Source organism: Rhinoraja longicauda, chromosome 5 (genome assembly GCF_053455715.1).
Source record: "Rhinoraja longicauda isolate Sanriku21f chromosome 5, sRhiLon1.1, whole genome shotgun sequence".
Classification (NCBI taxonomy): Eukaryota; Metazoa; Chordata; class Chondrichthyes; order Rajiformes; family Arhynchobatidae; genus Rhinoraja; species Rhinoraja longicauda.
In genome coordinates this window covers 1,067,519-1,086,988 of record NC_135957.1, presented here as the reverse complement: position 1 = coordinate 1,086,988, position 19,470 = coordinate 1,067,519, and the positions used below count along the sequence as shown (strand labels likewise).

At 49.6% G+C, this 19,470-nt stretch overlaps 1 protein-coding gene across 1 annotated transcript in view; it reads right to left on the bottom strand.

Annotated features, from left to right (window-relative positions):
* The window catches only part of daam2 (dishevelled associated activator of morphogenesis 2), a 257,528-nt gene that overhangs the window by 154,961 nt on the left and 83,097 nt on the right, over positions 1-19,470 (bottom strand). The window contains 1 exon segment of the mRNA XM_078399971.1: positions 7,640-7,845. Within this exon segment, the coding sequence (XP_078256097.1) occupies positions 7,640-7,810 (171 nt within the window). The 5' untranslated portion in view covers positions 7,811-7,845.

Below are 19,470 nucleotides of genomic sequence, written 5' to 3'. Positions count from 1 at the left end.
AGCTTAAAGGATATGATGACAAGACTTGTAGAAGAGGTTGGTGAGGTCACTTTTGGAGTACCAATCACCCAGCAAGAGGAAAGATGTGCTCATAGAGTCACAGAGTGATACAGCGTGGAAACAGGCCCTTCAGCCCAACTTGCCCACACTGGCCAACAATGTCCCAGCTACACTAGTCCCACCTGCCTGTGTTTGGTCCATATCCCTCCAAACCTGTCCTATCCATGTACCTGTCGAACAGTTTCTTAAATGGGCGGCACGGTGGCGCAGCGGTAGAGTTGCCGCCTTACAGCGAATGCAGCGCCGGAGACTCAGGTTCGATCCTGACTACGGGCGCCGTCTGTACGGAGTTTGTACGTTCACCCCGTGACCTGCGCGGGTTTTCTCCGAGATCTTCGGTTTCCTCCCACACTCCAAAGACGTGCAGGTTTGTAGGTTAATTGACTGGGTAAATGTATAAAGTGTCCCTAGTGTGTGTAGGATAGTGTTAGTGTGCGGGGATCGCTGGGCGGCGCGGATTCGGTGGGCCGAAGGGCCTGTTTCCGCGCTGTATCTCAAAATCTAAACTAAAATCTAAAATCTAAAAATTGCGGTAAGCCCTGCCTCAACTACCTCCTCCGGCAGCTTGTTCCATCCACCCACCACCCACCCATTGTGTGAAAAAGTTACCCCTCAGATTCCTATGAAATCTTTCCCCCTTCACCTCAAACCTATGTCCTCCGGTTCTCGATTCCCCTACTCAGATGGGAAAGAGTGCATAGAGGATTAAGGAGGATGTTTAGTTCCTCTGGCCCATCGAGTCATCGTTGACACGTTTACTAGTTCCATCCAACGCGCCCGGGAAAAATCTACAGAACATTGGTGACGCATTCATTTCCTCCCGCCTAGACTACTGCAACTCCCTGTACACTGGGATCAGCCAATCATCCCTGTCCCGCCTGCAATTGATCCAAAACGCCGCAGCGAGACTCCTGACGGGTACCCGTAAAAGGGACCACATCACCCCGATTCTGGCCTCTCTGCACTGGCTCCCAGTACAGTACAGAATCAACTTCAAGCTCCTCCTATTCACATACATAGCCCCCCTCCCCCCATATCAAAAATCTTCTAACCCACCACTCTATCTCCAGGTCCCTCAGGTCGGCCGACTTGGGGCTACTCACTATCCCGCGGTCGAGGCTTAAGCTCAGGGGTGACCGCGCTTTTGCGGTTGCAGCTCCTAGACCGTGGAACAGCATCCCTCTCCCCATCAGAACTGCCCCTCCATCCACTCCTTTAAGTCCAGGCTCAAAACCTATCTCTACTCCCTAGCATTTGAGGCCCTCTGAGGGGGCGCTGTGAACTGTTTATGTATGTGCTGTTATGTTTGTGTGCCATTGTATGTTCGTTTCTTAGTACCTCAACTGATGTACAGCACTTTGGTCAACGTGGGTTGTTTTTAAATGTGCTGTACAAATAAAATTGACTTGACTTGACGAATTAACGACCCTCCTTCAGACTGAGGATTGCGGATGTGCATGTGAACCGCTGTCTCACCTGGAAGGACTACAAGGCTCCCTGGATGGACACGAAAGAAGGTGAGGGGGGAAAAGTGTAAAGGAAAAGGGTGGTGAGTACCTGGAGTGTGTTGTTGGGGGGTGTTGGTGGAGGCAGATACGATACACCTGTATGGGGGCAGGTGGTTGGAGGGGAAAGTACAAATGCGTTTCACTGTACCTCGGTAAACTAAACTAAACTAAACTCAACGCACCACAGCTTGGTTTGGGAACAGCTCCATCCAAGACCGCAAGAAATCGCAGAGAGTTGTGGACGCAGCCCAGACCGTCACACCAACCGACCTCCATTCCACAGACTCCATCTACACCTCACGCTGTCTCGGCAAGGCCAGCAGCCCAGACCATCACACAAACCAACCTCCCTTCCATTGACTCCATCTACACCTCACGCTGCCTCGGCAAGGCCAGCAGCCCAGACCATCACACAAACCAACCTCCCTTCCATTGACTCCATCTACACCTCACGCTGCCTCGGCAAGGCCAGCAGCACGGTGACGCAGCGGTAGAGTTGCTGCCTCACAGCGAATGCAGTGCCGGAGACTCAGGTTCGATCCTGACTAGGGGGGGTGTCTGTACGGAGTTTGTACGTTCTCCCCGTGACCTGCGTGGGTTTTCTCCAAGATCTTCGGTTTCCTCCCACAAACTCCAAAGACGTGCAGGTTTGTAGGTTAATTGACTGGGTAAATGTAAAAATTGTCCCTAGTGTGTGTAGGATAGTGTTAATGTGTGGGGATCGCTGGGCGGCGCGGACCCGGTGGGCCGAAGGGCCTGTTTCCGCGCTGTATCTCTAAATCTAAATCTAAATCTAAAAGCATAATCAAGGGCCAGTCGCACCCCGGCCACTCCCTCTTCTCCCCTCTCCCATCGGGCAAAAGGTACAGAAGTGTGAAAACGCACACCTCCAGATTCAGAGACAGTTTCTTCCCAGCTGTTATCAGGCAACTGAACCATCCCACCACAACCAGAGAGCAGTGCTGAACTGCTATCTACCTCTTTGGTGACCCTCAGACTATCCTTGATCGGACTTTGCTGGCTTTACCTTGCACTGAACGTTATTCCCGTATCATGTATCTGCACACTGTAAACGGCTCGATTGTAATCATGCATTGTCTTTCCGCTGACTGGTTGGCACGCAACAAAAGCTTTTCACTGCACCTCGGTACACGTGACAATAAAGTAAACTGAATTAAACTACCCGGAGTGGGTGCAGGTGGGGTGGGAAAGGATGAGTAAGCCGAGGATTTGCGGAGGGAGAGGTCCCGAAGGGAAGCAGAAAGGGGTGGGCGGAGACGGCAAGATTTGACTGGTGGTGGGATCACGTCGAAAGGTCGGGGAACTGTTGAAGTATTGTGTGTCTTACTCGAGGAGAGGGATGCTATCGTTCAGAGGGGTTTGCTAATCCATGTGTTGGGTGACCTGTGGAGGCAGAGTCATGAAACACATGCAAAACCTGGCAGCCATTTTTGAGCACAGCGAGCTGCTGACAAACGGCGCTGTGATAATGACCAGATAATGATACATGCTACTCTCTCCACTGATTTAGATTAAAAACATAATGGCCAGAAACTACTCTCCTCTTGCAAAACAGAATCTTTCTCCATCACTTTCTCTGAGGTTGAGAGGAGACCTGAGAGAAGTATATAAAACTAGACCAAGTGGACCTGTTGGGCCCATGCCTCTCCTGCATTGGTGCAGCACCCTCTCCTCCCCCCCTCCCCTCTCCCCTTCCTCCCCCCCCTCCCCTCTCCCCTTCCTCCCCCCCCTCCCCTCTCCCCTTCCTCCCCCCTCTCCACTTCCTCCCTTCCTCCCCCCCTCTCCACTTCCTCCCCCTCCTCCCCCCCTCCACTCCCCCTTTTCCCCCTCCCCTCTCTCCTCCCCTCCCCCCTTCCACCTCCCCTCCCTCCCCCCTGTCCTCCCCCTCCCCCCTCTCCCCCACTCCCCCTCTTGCAGTGCCGGAGACCCGGGTTCCATCCCGACTACGGGCGCCGTCTGTACGGAGTTTGCACGTTTTCCCCGTGACTCGCGTGGGTTTTCTCCGAGATCTTCGGTTTCCTCCCACACTCCAAAGGCGTGCAGGTTTGTAGGTTAATTGGCTGGGCAAATGTAAAAATTGTCCCCAGTGGGTTATTGGATAGTGTTAATGTGCGGGGATCGCTGGGCGGCGCGGACCCGGTGGGCCGAAAGGGCCTGTTTCTGCGCTGTATCTCTAAACTAAACTAAACTAAAGATGTGAGAATTAAGGTATACAACCCAAAGCATCACCTATCCATGTTCTCCAGAGAAGCTGCCCGACCTTCTGAGTTACTCCAGCACTTTGCATCTTTTTGTGTAAACCAGCATCTGCAGTTCCTTGTTCCTGAGGGTTAACAGTAACCTTCGGGGCAACCTTTTCCACACAGAGGGTGGTGTGTGCATGGAACAAGGTGCTGGAGAACGTAGTTGAGGAAGGTGCAATAACAGCATTTAAAAGACACTTGGACAAGCACATCGATAGGACAGGTTGAGAAGGATATGGGCCAAGCTGAGGCAAATGGGACAAGCATTTGGGGCAGCATGGATGAGTTGGGCCGAAGGGCCTGTTTCCAGGCTTTGTGACCATGACACAACATCTCATAAAATCTCCTCAGGGAACAGTAGGTTTGACTAGCGCCGTATCTCCAAAGTATAAAGGAACAAGGAAAAGAGAGAGGAATAGCGTAGGAAGGAACTTGCAAATGCTGGTTTAAACCATAGATAGACACAAAATACTGGAGTAACTCAGCGGGTCAGGCAGCATCTCTGGAGAAAAGGAATAGGTGACACTTTGGGTCGAGACCCTTCTTCGAAGATGGCTAATAAATATTAACATGCGTGTGGGCAAACGTTCGTTATCCCCCTCAGGACTTCTGACAATACCGTTGTTAAGTACGCAATCTGACTTGTTGTGGTAACAAGCTGCTGTTGGATGGGGCTTGGGATTGAAAGAGGTTGCTTGAGTCATTTGGTCTCTCTCTCTCTCTCTCTCTCTCTCTCTCTCTTTCTCTCTCTCTCACGCGCTTTCTCTCCTGATAACAAAAAATTATTTGAACAGCTGCATAAACTGCAACTTGGAAAAACACAACACTTGTCCCAAATTGGACCCAAAGGAATTTCCCTTTCATCCACGTTGAGGATCAGGGATCTCCAATGTCTTCGGGAATGCGGGTCTCCGAGACTGCTTTGCTGTTGGAAGCACCTGGGAAACACATTGTGTGTTGCATCACTAACAGCGCGGTGGCGCAGCGGTAGAGTTGCCGCCTCACAGCGCCGGAGACCCGGGTTCCATCCCGACCTCAGGCGCCGTCTGTACGGAGTTTGTACGTTCTCCCCGTGACCTGCGTGGGTTTTCTCCGAGATCTTCGGTTTCCTCCCACACTCCAAAGACGTGCAGGTTTGAGGGGCTAATTTGGCATTGGTAAAAAATTGTAAATTGTCGCCTAGTGTGTGTAGGGTGGGATGATCGCTCGGCACGGACTCGGTGGGCCGAAGGGTCTGTTTCCGCGCTGTATCTGGGACCGCAGCTATTTACAATATTCATTAATGACTTGGATGAAGGGATTAAAAGTACCATTAGCAAATTTGCAGATGATACAAAGCTGGGTGGCAGTGTGAACTGTAGGAAGATGCTATGAGGAGGCTGCAGGGTGACTTGGACAGGTTGTGTGAGTGGGCGGATGCATGGCAGATGCAGTTTAATGTGGATAAGTGTGAGGTTATCCACTTTGGTGGCAAGAATAGGAAGGCAGATTATTATCTGAATGGTGTCAAGTTAGGAACAGGGGACGTACAACGAGATCTGGGTGTCCTAGTGCATCAGTCACTGAAAGGAAGCATGCAGGTACAGCAGGCAGTGAAGAAAGCCAATGGAGTGTTGGCCTTCATAACAAGAGGAGTTGAGTATAGGAGCAAAGAGGTCCTTCTGCGGTTGTACAGGGCCCTAGTGAGACCACACCTGGAGTACTGTGTGCAGTTGTACAGGGCCCTAGTGAGACCACACCTGGAGTACTGTGTGCAATCTGTGGAATTCTCTGCCTCAGAAGGCAGTGGAGGCCAATTCTCTGAATGCATTCAAGAGAGAGCTAGATGGAGCTCTTAATGATAGCGGAGACAGGGGGTATGGGGAGAAGGCAGGAACGGGGTACTGATTGAGAATGATCAGCCATGATCACATTGAATGGTGGTGCCGGCTCGAAGGGCCGAATGGCCTCCTCCTGCACCTATTGTCTATTGTCTATTATCTCTAAACTCAGGCTTCACAAACCGTGCATGTTCAGAAGCTAAACCAGTAGATTAGGGATAACACCCTGGTAGAAATCTTTAGACTTTAAACTTTAGAAATACCTGAGGAGCAACTTCAGCAACAGACTGGTTCCACCAAGATGGAGCACGAAACGCCACAGGAGATCCTTCTTCCCTGTGGCTATCAAACTGGACAACTCCTCCCCCTTCTGTCATGGGGTAGACTGACTCCCCCCCCCCCCAATCTTTGTACATCCCCAATCCTTTCCACTCATCACTTTACTTTCATGTTTCGTGTATCTTGTGTTTTTTAGGACTGTTGGCAGATCAATTTCCCTCCTGGGATAAATAAAGTTCTATCGTATCATATCGTATGGTCTGGTGTGGCAAGGTGTGGTGTGGTATGGTATGGTGTGGTATTTTATGGTATGGTGTGGTGTGGTATGGTATAGTGTGGCATGGTATGGTGTGGCATGGTATGGTGCGGTGTGGTATGGCATGGTGTGGTATGGTATGGCGCGGTATAGTGTGGAATTTTATGGCATGGTGTGGTGTGGTGTGATATGGTATGGTTTGATATGGTATAATATGGCATGGTATGGTATGGTATGGCATGGTATGGTATGGCATAGTGTGGTGTGGAGTGGTATGCTGTGTTATGGTATGGTGTGGAATTTTATGGTATGGTGTGGTAGTGTGTGGTGTGGTGTGGTATGGTATGGTATAGTGTGGTGTGGCATGGTATGATGTGGTATAGTATGGTGTGGTGTGGTATGGTATGGTGTGGTATGGCATGGTGTGGTATGGTATGGTGTGGTATGGCATGGTGTGGTATGGTGTGGTATGGTGTGGTATGGTATGATATGGTGTGGTATGGTATGGTATGGTGTGGTATGGTATGGTATGGTGTGGTATGGCATGGTGTGGTATGGTGTGGTAGGTATGGTATGGTATGGTGTGATATGGTGTGGTATGGCATGGCATGGCATGGTGTGGTATGGTATGGTATGGCATGGTATGGTATGGCATGGTGTGGTGTGGAGTGGTATGCTGTGTTATGGTATGGTGTGGAATTTTATGGTATGGTGTGGTAGTGTGTGGTGTGGTGTGGTATGGTATAGTGTGGTGTGGCATGGTATGATGTGGTATAGTATGGTGTGGTGTGGTATGGTATGGTGTGGTATGGCATGGTGTGGTATGGTATGGTGTGGTATAGTATGGTGTGGTGTGGTATGGTATGGTGTGGTATGGCATGGTGTGGTATGGTATGGTGTGGTATGGTATGGTGTGGTATGGTATGATATGGTGTGGTATGGTATGGTGTGGTATGGTATGGTGTGGTGTGGCATGGTATGATGTGGTATAGTATGGTGTGGTGTGGTATGGTGTGGTATGGCATGGTGTGGTATGGTATGGTGTGGTATGGTATGGTGTGGTATGGTGTGGTATGGTGTGGTATGGTATGATATGGTGTGGTATGGTATGGTGTGGTATGGTATGGTGTGGTGTGGTATGGTATGGTGTGGTATGGTATGGTATGGTATGATATGGTGTGGTGTGGTAGGTATGGTATGGTATGGTGTGATATGGTGTGGTATGGCATGGCATGGCATGGTGTGGTATGGTATGGTATGGTATGGTATGGTACGGTATGGTACGCTGCGTTATGGTATGGCATTCCTCATGTTGCAGACTAGGGGGCCGCGACGGCCCGTTTCTGCGCATTTCCTCTCTCAAGCCCCAAGGCAGAGCCGGAGGTCCCTCCCGCACCCCCCTCCCCCCCCCCCACCCGCCCCCTGCCACGGCACGCCGCGAGTTACACTTACAACGAGTTCGGCAAACCTGGCGTTGAGCTCGTCGGCGGCCGGGATGGGCAGGGAGAACTCCAGGAGCTGCAAGGGCACGCTGCGGTCCTTGAAGGTGATCTCCGGGTGCTCGCTGCCCCGGAAGCAGCAGAGGAATCCCAGCACGTGGCTGCTACGCTTCCGTGGCGCCATGGTCAGCGCACGTCACGCTAGCGAGAGCTCATTGTCTGCAACAACACGGGCAAACGGCCATTAGCATCAACAGCAACTCTCTGGGATCACAATGTGTGTGAGTGAGTGCGTGTGCGCGGGTATGTGTGCATGTGAGTGTGTGTGTGTGTGTGTGTGTGTGTGTGTGTGTGTGTGTGTGTGTGTGTCAGCGGGTATGTGTGTGTGTGAGTGTGTGTGTATATGTGTGTGTGTAAGTATGTGTGTGCGTATGTGTGTGTGTGTATGTATGTGCATGTGTGTGTATGTGTGTGAGAGTGAATGTCTGTGGTGGGAAAATTAATGGAAAAGATACTTAGGGACAATATATATAATTATTTGGATAATCAAGGCCTGATTAGAAACAGTCAACATGGATTTGTGCCTGGAAGGTCATGTTTGACTAATCTTCTTGAATTTTTTGAAGAGGTTACCAGGGAAATTGATAAGGGCAAGGCTGTGGATGTTGTCTATATGGACTTCAGTAAGGCATTTGACAAGGTTCCACATGGAAGGTTGATTAAGAAGGTTAAATCGTTGGGTATTAATAGTGAGGTTGCAAGATGGATTCAACAATGGCTGAATGGGAGATACCAGAGGGTAACGGTTGACAATTGTATGTCAGGTTGGAGGCCAGTGTCTAGTGGAGTGCCCCAAGGATCTGTGTTGGGTCCACTGTTGTTTGTCATTTACATTAATGATCTGGATGATGGTGTGGCAAATTGGATTAGTAAATATGCAGATGATACTAAGATAGGTGGAGTAGTTGATAGTGAGGTAGATTTTCAAAGTCTACAGAGAGACTTGGGCCTTTTGGAAGGGTGGGCTGAAAGATGGCAGATGAAGTTTAATGCTGATAAGTGTGAGGTGCTGCATTTTGGTAGGACAAATCAAAATAGGACGTACAGGGTAAATGGTAGGGAATTGAGGAATGCAGTGGAACAGAGGGATCTGGGAATAACTGTGCATTGTTCCCTGAAGTTGGAATCTCATGTGGATAGGGTGGTGAAGAAGGCGTTTGGTATGCTTGCCTTTATAAATCAGAGCATCGAGTATAGAAGTTGGGATGTAATGTTGAAATTGTACAGGGCATTGGTGAGGCCAAATCTGGAGTATGGTGTGCAGTTCTGGTCGCCAAATTATAGGAAGGATGTCGACAAAATGGAGAGGGTACAGAGGAGATTTACTAGAATGTTGCCTGGGTTTCAGCACTTAGGCTACAGAGAGAGGTTGAACAGGTTGGGTCTTTATTCTTTGGAGCGTAGAAGGTTGAGGGGGGACTTGATAGAGGTTTTTTAAATTTTGAGAGGGACGGACAGAGTTGACGTGGGTAGGCTTTTCCCTTTGAGAGTGGGGAAGATTCCAACAAGGGGACATAGCTTCAGAATTGAGGGACAAAGGTTTAGGGGTAACATGAGGGGGAACTTCTTTACTCAGAGGGTTGTGGCTGTATGGAATGGGCTTCCGGTGGAAGTGGTGGAGGCTGGCTCGATTTTATTATTTAAGAGTAAATTGGATAGGTATATGGATAGGAGGGGATTGGAGGGTTATGGTCTGAGTGCAGGTAGATGAGACTAGGTCAGGGAGAATGGTCGGCGTGGACTGGTAGGGCTGGACAGGCCTGTTTCCATGCTGTAGTTGTTATATGTTATATGTTATATGTAAGTGTGTGTGAGTGAGTGTGTGTGAATGTATGAGTGTGTGTGGATGTGTGTGTGTGTGTGTGTGTGTGTGCATGTGTGCATGCATTTGTGTGTGTGCGTGTTTGTGTGAGTGTGTGGCTGTGTGTGTGTGTGTGGCTGTATGTGTGTGTGTGGCTGTGTGAGTGTGCATGTGTTTGTATGTGAGTGCGTGTTTATGTGTCTGTGTGTGGCTGTGTGAGTGTGCGTGTGTTTGTATGTGTGTGTGCGCGTGCATGTTTACGTGTGTGTGCGTGTGTATGTGTGGCTGTGTGAGTGTGCGTGTGTTTGTATATGTGCATGCGTGTTTATGTGTGCGTGCGTGTGTATGTGTGGCTGTGTGAGTGTGCGTGTGTTTGTGCGCGTGCATGCGTGCGTGTACGCGTGCGTGCTTGGGTGTACGGACTCAGGTGGTTGAGACAGAAAGCGCAGAACAAACTTCACCATGCATTCACAGCACAGTGGCTCTGTGGTAGAGTAGCTGGCCGCCTCACACCTAAACTCCCTGAACTAAATGATGTGGTGCCAGTGAGAGACCGATCACAGTGAACAGCAGAGCCTTGGGGGGGTGTTGAAGAGCAGAGACATTGTGGGGTGCAGGAGCTTAGTTCTCCAATCAGGTATATTGGAGCCCAAGATCCCTAGAAAACTGAAAGTATTGTATAACTGTACAAATGCCTTCCACAACTGTAACATGGGCTCCCAACGTCTATACTCAATACTCTGACCCATGAAGGCCAATGCCTACTTGACCATCCTCTCTACCTGTGACGCCATTCTCAGGGAACAACGTACCTGCACTCCTTGATCCCTCTGCTCTACCACACTCCCCAGCGCCCTGCTGTTCGCTAAGAAGCCCCGCTTTGTTCCATTCAGTTTAGTTTATTCTCAAGCACACCGAGTTGCAGAACTTCGCATTTATGATCAGTCTGAAGAAGGGTCTCGGCCTGAAACGTCACCCATTCCTTCTCTCCAGAGATGCTGCCTGACCCGCTGAGTTACTCCAGCTTTTTGTGTCTCTCTTCGGTTTAAACCAGCAACTGCAGTTCGTTCCTGCACATTTTATCTGCATTAAACTGCGTTTGCCATTCCTTAGTCCGTCTGCCCAGCTGACCAAGCCTGGTCAAAGCTGGGATAAGAGTGTAACACCTTACCTCTAGACCAATGCCCCCCAGCCCACACTACTCCCGCCTGCCTCTGTGAGAATTATTGGGTTGAAGCTGCCCTCCTATGACACAACATCAGGGTCTTGCAGGGAATTGTGGACGCAGCCCAGACCGTCACACAAACCAACCTCCCTTCCATTGACTCCATCTACACCTCACGCTGCCTCGGCAAGGCCAGCAGCCCAGACCATCACACAAACCAACCTCCCTTCCATCGACTCCATCTACACCTCACGCTGCCTCGGCAAGGCCAGCAGCATAATCAAGGACCAGTCACACCCCGGCCACTCCCTCTTCTCCCCTCTCCCATCAGGCAAAAGGTGCAGAAGTGTGAGAACGCACACCTCCAGATTCAGGGGCAGTTTCTTCCCAGCTGTTATCAGGCAACTGAATCATCCCACCACAACCAGAGAGCAGTGCTGAACTACTATCTCCCTCATTGGTGACCCTCGGACTATCCTTGATCGGACTTTGCTGGCTTTATCTTGCACTAAACGTTATTCCCTTATCATGTATCTGTACATTGTAAATAGCTCGATTGTGATCATGTGTTGTCTTTCCGCTGACTGGTTGGCACGCAACAAAAGCTTTTCACTGTACCTCGGTACACGTGACAATAAACTAAACTGAACTAAACTAAACTTGGTAGTGCTAATTTACAAAGAGAGGAAGAGTATTGGAATAACTGAGTTACTCCAACACTTTGTGTCTTATTACATTATATGGTGTTGCATATGACACAAACATAATCTGATTAACTACTGCAGCTAAATATGAATTGGCATTGGCACCCACATCTCCTCTACAAACAGAAATTAAACAACTATAAGTCTTTAACATAGATTAGTTTAGTTTAGTTTAGAGATACAGCGCGGAAACAGGCCCTTCGGCCCACCGAGTCCGCGCCGACCAGCGATCCCCGCACATTAACACCATCCTACACCCACTAGAGATCATTTTTACATTTACCCAGTCAATTAACCTACAAACCTAGTGGAGAGTGGGAGGAAACCGAAGATCTCGGAGAAAACCCACGCAGGTCATGGGGAGAACGTACAAACTCCGTACAGACGGCGCCCGTAGTCAGGATCGAACCTGAGTCTCCGGCGCTGCATTCGCTGTAAGGCAGCAACTCTACCGCCATGCCACAGTGGTCACCCGTTTAGTTTAGTTTTGAGAGACAGCGTGGAAACAGGCCCTTCGGCCCACCGAGTCCGCGCCGACCATGGATCGCCCCGTACACTAGTTCTATCCTACACACTTACAGAAGCCAAAGCACGTACAAACCCGCACATCTTTGGGATGTGGGGGGAACCCGGGAGCACCTGGAGAAAACACAGACAGGTCATGGTGAGAACGTGCAAACTCCACACAGACAGCACCCGAAGTCAGGCTCAAACCCCCATCCCTGGCGGTGTAAAGGCGGCAACTCGTGATTGGATTCTTGATCAGTGCGGGTGTCAGGGGTTGTGGGGAGAAGGCAGGAGAACGGGGTGAGGAGGGAGAGATAGATCAGCCATGATTGAATGGCGGAGTGGGCTCGATGGGCCGAGTGGCCGAATTTTTCACCTGTCACTTATGACGTTATGACCTCTACCAGCTGCGCCACCGTGCCGCCCAGAGGATGGTACTATGAGGATCAGATATACACCTGCCGAGGAGCAGGGGCTGAGATGCACCAACAGTTTACGAGACCAGAAACCGTCTCCTTGTGGCACAGCCGAAACAAAGCTGCTAAGAGGCAGACAATGCCAGGATCTGTCCTCAAAGTACCGTCACAACTCACCATCGAGCCGCCGTTGTGAGACGGTCAATAATATTTCACAAAGACTTGTTCTGTTCCTGTGAACACAAGTGCAACTGTAGGGCTTGTGGGAAAACAAGAGTTTGGGGTGGCTCCAGTGGCCCGCGTTCAATCCTAACCTAAGTTTATAGTTTCAGACGTTCTCGGAGCAGAATTAAGGCCATAAGGCCCATGGCTGATCTATCTTTCCCTCTCAATCCCATTCTCCTGACTACGGTTGCTGTCTGTCTGTGTGTGTGTGTGGAGTTTGTACGCTCTCCCCTGTGACCTGCGTGGGTTTCCTCCGGGCGCTCCGGTTTCCTCCCACATTCCAAAGACGTGCGAGTTTGTAGGTTAATTGTCCCTCTGTAAAAACCGTCCCTAGTGCGTCGGGAGTGGACGAGAAAGTGGGATAACACAGAACTAGTGTGAACGGGCGATCAATGGTCTGCGTAAACTCGGTGGGCCGAAGGGCCTGTCTCCCTCTGTATTGCTAGCTTGGCTTGGTATGAATATAAATTGTCCCTAGTGGGTGTAGGATAGTGTTAGTGTGCAGGGATCGCTGGTCGGTGCGGACCCGGTGGGCCGAAGGGCCTGTTTCCGCGCTGTAGCTCTAAACTAAACTACTGCTACACAACAAGTAACAGGCCACGGCAAATTGATCGGAGGTCTTTTGACGTGACTTGCCCTCCCGCCCTGGAGAGGGGAAGGTGCCTAAATGTGATTAATCGTTTTATTAATTTAAATCAAAAATAATTTATTCAATTATGATATAAAATAATATTTGCAAACGAAAAACCATGGTTACACACCCACCACCATAATATACAATCACCAAATTGTTAAAGACACTAAATGTTCAAATAACTAAAATGCAATCCTTGTCCAGGACATATTCTACTCCCCGCGGTGCCCAGCGCTCCTGGAAATTGTGGGTAGTCCTTGCGACAACATTGTGTGATCACCTTGGCATGGCACAACGTTGCCCTGGCAACAGGCCCGACCTTGCCCACCCGCCCAGAGTGGAAGCAGTGGGACGGACGGAGGGCAGGTTGAAAGACTGGAGCGATTAGGCTTGTATACACTGGAATTTAGAAGGATGAGAGGGGATCTTATCGAAACGTATAAGATTATTAAGGGGTTGGACACGTGTTCAACATGTTCCCAATGTTGGGGGAATCCAGAACCAGGGGCCATAGTTTACGAATAAGGGGTAGGCCATTTAGAACGGAGATGAGGAAAAACCTTTTCAGTCAGAGAGTTGTGAATCTGTGGAATTCTCTGCCTCAGAAGGCAGTGGAGGCCAATTCTCTGGATGCATTCAAGAGAGAGCTAGATAGAGCTCTTAAGGATAGCGGAGTCAGGGGCTATGGGGAGAAACAACTCTCTGACTGAAAAAGTTTTTCCTCATCTCCGTTCTAAATGGCCTACCCCTTATTCTTAAACTGTGGCCCCTGGTTCTGGACTCCCCCAACATTGGGAACATGTTTCCTGCTTCTAACGTGTCCAATCCCTTAATAATCTTATATGTTTCAATAAGATCCCCTCTCTTCCTTCTAAATTCCAGTGTATACAAGCTGTTCCAGTGTATACAAGCAGTGTATACAGTTTAGTTTAGAGATACAGCGCGGAAACAGGCCCTTCAGGCCCACCGGGTCTATGCCGACCAGCGATCCCCGCACATTAACACTATCCTACATCCACCAGGGACAATTTTTACATTTTCCAAGCCAATTAACCTACAAACCTGTACGTGTTTGGAGTGTGGGAGGAAACCGAAGATCTCGGAGAATACCCACGCAGGTCACGGGGAGAATGTGCAAACTCCGTACAGACGGCACCCGTAGTCGGGATGGAACCCGGGTCTCCGGCGCTGCATTCGGTGTAAGGCAGCAACTCTACCACTGCGCCACCGTGACCGACTGTTTCCGCGCTACATCTCTAAACTAAACTACTGCCTCTGCACACATGTACTGGATCTGCATATGTATCTAAGAGCTTATGTATAGTGATACTTGTACTGTAAGAAAATAACTGCAGATGCTGGTACAAATCGAAGGTATTTATTCACAAAATGCTGGAGTAACTCAGCAGGTCGGGCAGCATCTCAGGAGAGAAGGAATGGGTGACGTTTCGGGTCGAGACCCGAAACGTCACCCATTCCTTCTCTCCTGAGATGCTGCCTGATCTGCTGCATTACTCCAGCATTTTGTGATACTTGTACTGATTTGTTTACAAAAATATATCACTGTGACAATTAAAGTTGCGTTGAATCATTGATTCAATAATTGCATTGCCGTCTGAGTACTGTACCGAACAGATCTGAGTTCACAGTAGTTATCCCACTAAATCCCACACAAGGGGGCAATTTTTCAGAGCACCAGTTAACCTACAAACCCGCACGTCTTTGGGATGTGGGGGGGGAAACCGGAGTGCCAGGAGGAAACCCACGTGGTCACAGGAAGAACGCGCAAACTCCACATGCAGCATCCATAGACAGGATCGAACTCACCTCTCTGGGGCTATGAGGCAGTGGCTCCAGCACTGCACGATTGTTCCTTCCTGGCATCTGAGCTACAGGGAGAGGTTGAGCAGGCTGGGACTCTATTCCTTGGAGCGCAGGAGGATGAGGGGCGATCTTATAGTGTACAAAATCACGAGAGGAATGGATAAGAGTGGACGCACTGATTCTTTCACCCAGAATAAGGGAATCGAGAACCATAGGTTTAGTGTGAGGGGGAAAGATTTAAGAGGAATCTGAGGGATAACTTTTTTCGCACAAAGGATGGTGGGTGTGTGGAACGAGCTGCCAGAGAAGGTAGTTGAAGCTGGGACTACCCCGACGTTTGAAAGACAGGAATCTAAGACTGTGAATTACACAGTGTTAGCAGGAACATCGTGTTCACGCACACACTCTCCCTCACACACTCTCTCACACTCACACACATACACACACACACACACACACACACACACACACACACACACACACACACATTCTCTCCCACACACACACATGCACGCTCACACGCACTGTCACGCACACACACTCCCTCACACACTCACACATGCTCACTTGCACTCACACATTCTCTCTCACACACACACATGCACATTCACACACACTGTCACGCACACACACTCCCTCACTCACACATGCCCACATGCACTCACACATTCTCTCTCTCACATACACATGCACACACACACTCACACACACACTCCCTCACACACGCCCACTTGCACTCACACACACCCATTCTCTCTCTCACACACACATGCACACTCACACACACACACTCACTCACACACGCCCACTTGCACTCACACTTTCTCTCTCACACACACATGCACACTCACACACTCTGTCACGCACACACACACACTCACTCTCACTTTCTCACTCACACACACTCACTTACATACACTCTCTCACACACACACACACTCATTCTCACTCTCTCTCTCACACACTCACTTACACATTCTCTCACTCACATACTCTCACACACATACTCACACTCTGTCACACTCTCACACTCACATACTCTCACACATTCTCTCACACGCCTCTCTCTCACACACACTTACACACACACCCACTCTCACACTCACTCACACACTCTCACTTACACACACTCTCTCACACACATACACTCACAGTTACTCACACTCTCTCACACACACACACACACACTCTCTCACACACCTACCCTCACACACCAACCCTCACACACACACACAGACACCAGCACATATGCGCATAAACACAGGAATGGGTGCTAGAACAGACACATATATCTAAGGTAGACACAAAATGCTGGAGTAACTCAGCGGGTCAGGCAGCATCTCGGGAGAGAAGGAATGGGCGACGTTTTGGGTCGAGGCCCTTCTTCAAACCCTCACAGTCTCAACCAGAAACATCACCCATTCCTTCTCTCCAGAGATGCTGCCTGCCACGCTGAGTTACTCCAGCATTTTTGGGCCTACCTTCGATTTAAACCAGCATCTGCAGTTCTTTCCAACACATCTTCTAACCCACCACTCTATCTCCAGGTCCCTCAGGTCGGCCGACTTGGGGCTACTCACTATCCCGCGGTCTAGGCTTAAGCTCAGGGGTGACCGCGCTTTTGCGGTTGCAGCTCCTAGACTATGGAACAGCATCCCTCTCCCCATCAGAACTGCCCCCTCCATCCACTCCTTTAAGTCCAGGCTCAAAACCTATTTCTACTCCCTAGCGTTTGAGGCCCTCTGAGGGGGCGCTGTAAACTGTTTATGTATGTGCTGTTATGTTTGTGTGCCATTGTATGTTCGTTCTTGGTACCTGAACTGATGTACAGCACTTTGGTCAACGTGGGTTGTTTTTAAATGTGCTGTACAAATAAAATTGACTTGACTCGACTTGACATATATCTAGGAACACATCGGTTAACACACAATAATGCACCATACCCTCACACATGCACGGCGCACATTGGGTGGAAGCCAATCTTGATAACATGAGACCGGAACTTTCCGAAGTTTCAGTGGGGGAGGCCTGTTTTCAGGTAAAGTGATGTCTGGAGGGTGGCAGGCGTTTAGAGGTGAGGTGGCATGAGTTCAAGGCCAGCATGTCCCTGCTAGACTGAACATCGACAAGGATACTCACGTAAACACACACACACACACACAACACAAACAGATGCACACAGACCACACACACCAGTGATCTGTTTCACATTTAACTCCTTAGAACTGAGACGAGGAAAAACTTTTTCAGACAGAGAGTTGTGAATCTGTGGAATTCGCTGCCTCAGAAGTCAGTGGAGGCCAATTCTCTGAATGCATTCAAGAGAGAGCTGGATAGAGCTCTTAAGGATAGCGGAGTCAGGGGGCATATTCACAAAATGCTGGAGTAACTCAGCAGGTCAGGCAGCATCTCGGGAGAGAAGGAATGGGTGACGTTTCGGGTCGAGACCCTTCTTCAGACTGATGTCAGGGGGGCGGGACAAAGGAAGGATACAGGTGGAGACAGGAAGATAGAGGGAGAACTGGGAAGGGAAGGGAGGGACAGAGGGACTATCTAAAGTTGGAGAAGTCGATGTTCATACCACCGGGCTGCAAACTGCCCAGGCGAAATATGAGGTGCTGTTCCTCCAATTTCCGGTGGGCCTCACTATGGTACTGGAGGAGGCCCATGACAGAAAGGTCAGACTGGGAGTGGGAGGGGGAGTTGAAGTGCTCAGCCACTGGGAGATCAGGTTGGTTAATGCGGACCGAGAGCAGGTGTTCAACGAAGCGATCGCCGAGCCTGCGCTTGGTTTCGCCGATGTAAATAAGTTGACATCTAGAGCAGCGGATGCAATAGATGAGGTTGGAGGAGGTGCAGGTGAACCTCTGTCTCACCTGGAAAGACTGCTTGGGTCCTTGGATGGAGTTGAAGGGGGAGGTAACGGGCCCTTCGGCCCACCGGGTCCGCGCCGACCAGCGATCCCCGCGTACTAACACTATCCTACACACCAGCGATTTAATTTCTTGGAAGATGTTGCAATTCTAAACAGACAGCAACCCGAGACGTCATCCATTCCTTCTCTCCTGAGATGCTGCCTGTCCCGCTGAGTTACTCCGGCATTTTGTGTCTTTTTATTCCTTGGAGGATGTTGTAGTTCTGAACAGACTATATGTAAAACAAAGGAATGAACTGCAGATGCTGGTTCACACTGAAGATAGGAGTTTCGCCATCAACATAGGCAGTTATTCCTCTGCTCCAGCTAGCCTCTCCTGCGGAGTTCCACAAGGCTCCATCCTAGGCCCCATTCTCTTCTCTCTATACATGCTCCCCCTTGGCCAAATCATTCAAAGGCACGGCATTTCTTTCCACTGCTATGCCGATGACACTCAGCTTTACCTCCCCCTGAAACCCAACAACCAGTCAAATTTAAACAGCCTCTTACACTGCCTTGAGGACATAAAATGTTGGATGGCGCAGAACTTCCTCCAATTAAATGAGAGCAAGTCTGAGGTCATCCTATTCGCCCCCCCCCCCCCCGACTCCATCAAATCGATAACAGGCAATCTTGGAAGTCTATCCTGCCTAGTCAAACCGCATGTCAAGAACCTCGGCATGATATTTGACTCCGCATTAAAATTTGATAAGCAAGTCAACGCTGTGGTAAAAGCCAGCTTCTTCCAACTTCGAACCATAGCTAAAATCAAACATTTCCTCCAATTCAACGATACAGAAAAAAATCATTCACGCTTTCATTTCCTCCCGCCTAGACTACTGCAACTCCCTATACACTGGGATCAGCCAATCTTCCCTGTCCCGCATGCAACTGGTCCAAAACGCCGCAGCGAGACTCCTGACGGGTGCCCGTAAAAGGGACCACATCACCCCGATTCTGGCCTCTCTCCACTGGCTCCCTGTACGGTACAGAATCAACTTCAAGCTCCTCCTATTCACGTATAAAGCCCTAAATGGACATTCCCCCCCCCCCCCCCCCCCCCCCCCTCTACTGTATGTTTCATTTTTTCCTTAGTACCTAATCAGATGTTCAGCACTTTGGTCAACGTGGGTTGTTTTTAAATGTGCTATACAAATAAAATGGACTTGACTTGACAAAATGCTGGAGTAACTCAGCAGCATCTCTGGAGAGAAGGAATGGGTGATCTTTCAGGTCGAGGCCCAAAAACGATGGTAAGGTTACACCCTAAAAGGTCAGGGACAGTTTAAAAAAAAGACTTAGGTTTGGGTTCAAGTTTATTATTGTCACGTGTACCGAGGTGCAGTGAAAAGCTTAGTTTTGGTTGCTGTCCACTCAGTTCAGATAATACCACACAAAAACACAATCAAGTACAAACAGGTAGAGCAAAGGGGAAGATACCGAGCGCAGAATATAGAGCTCAGCATTGTAGTGCACCAGTTCCACAGACAAAGTCCAATGTCCGCAGTGGGGGAGAGGTGAATCGGACAGTTGCCGAGCTTACGTTCAGAAGCCTGACAACAGAGGGGAAGAAGCTGTTGCCGAGTCTGGTGGT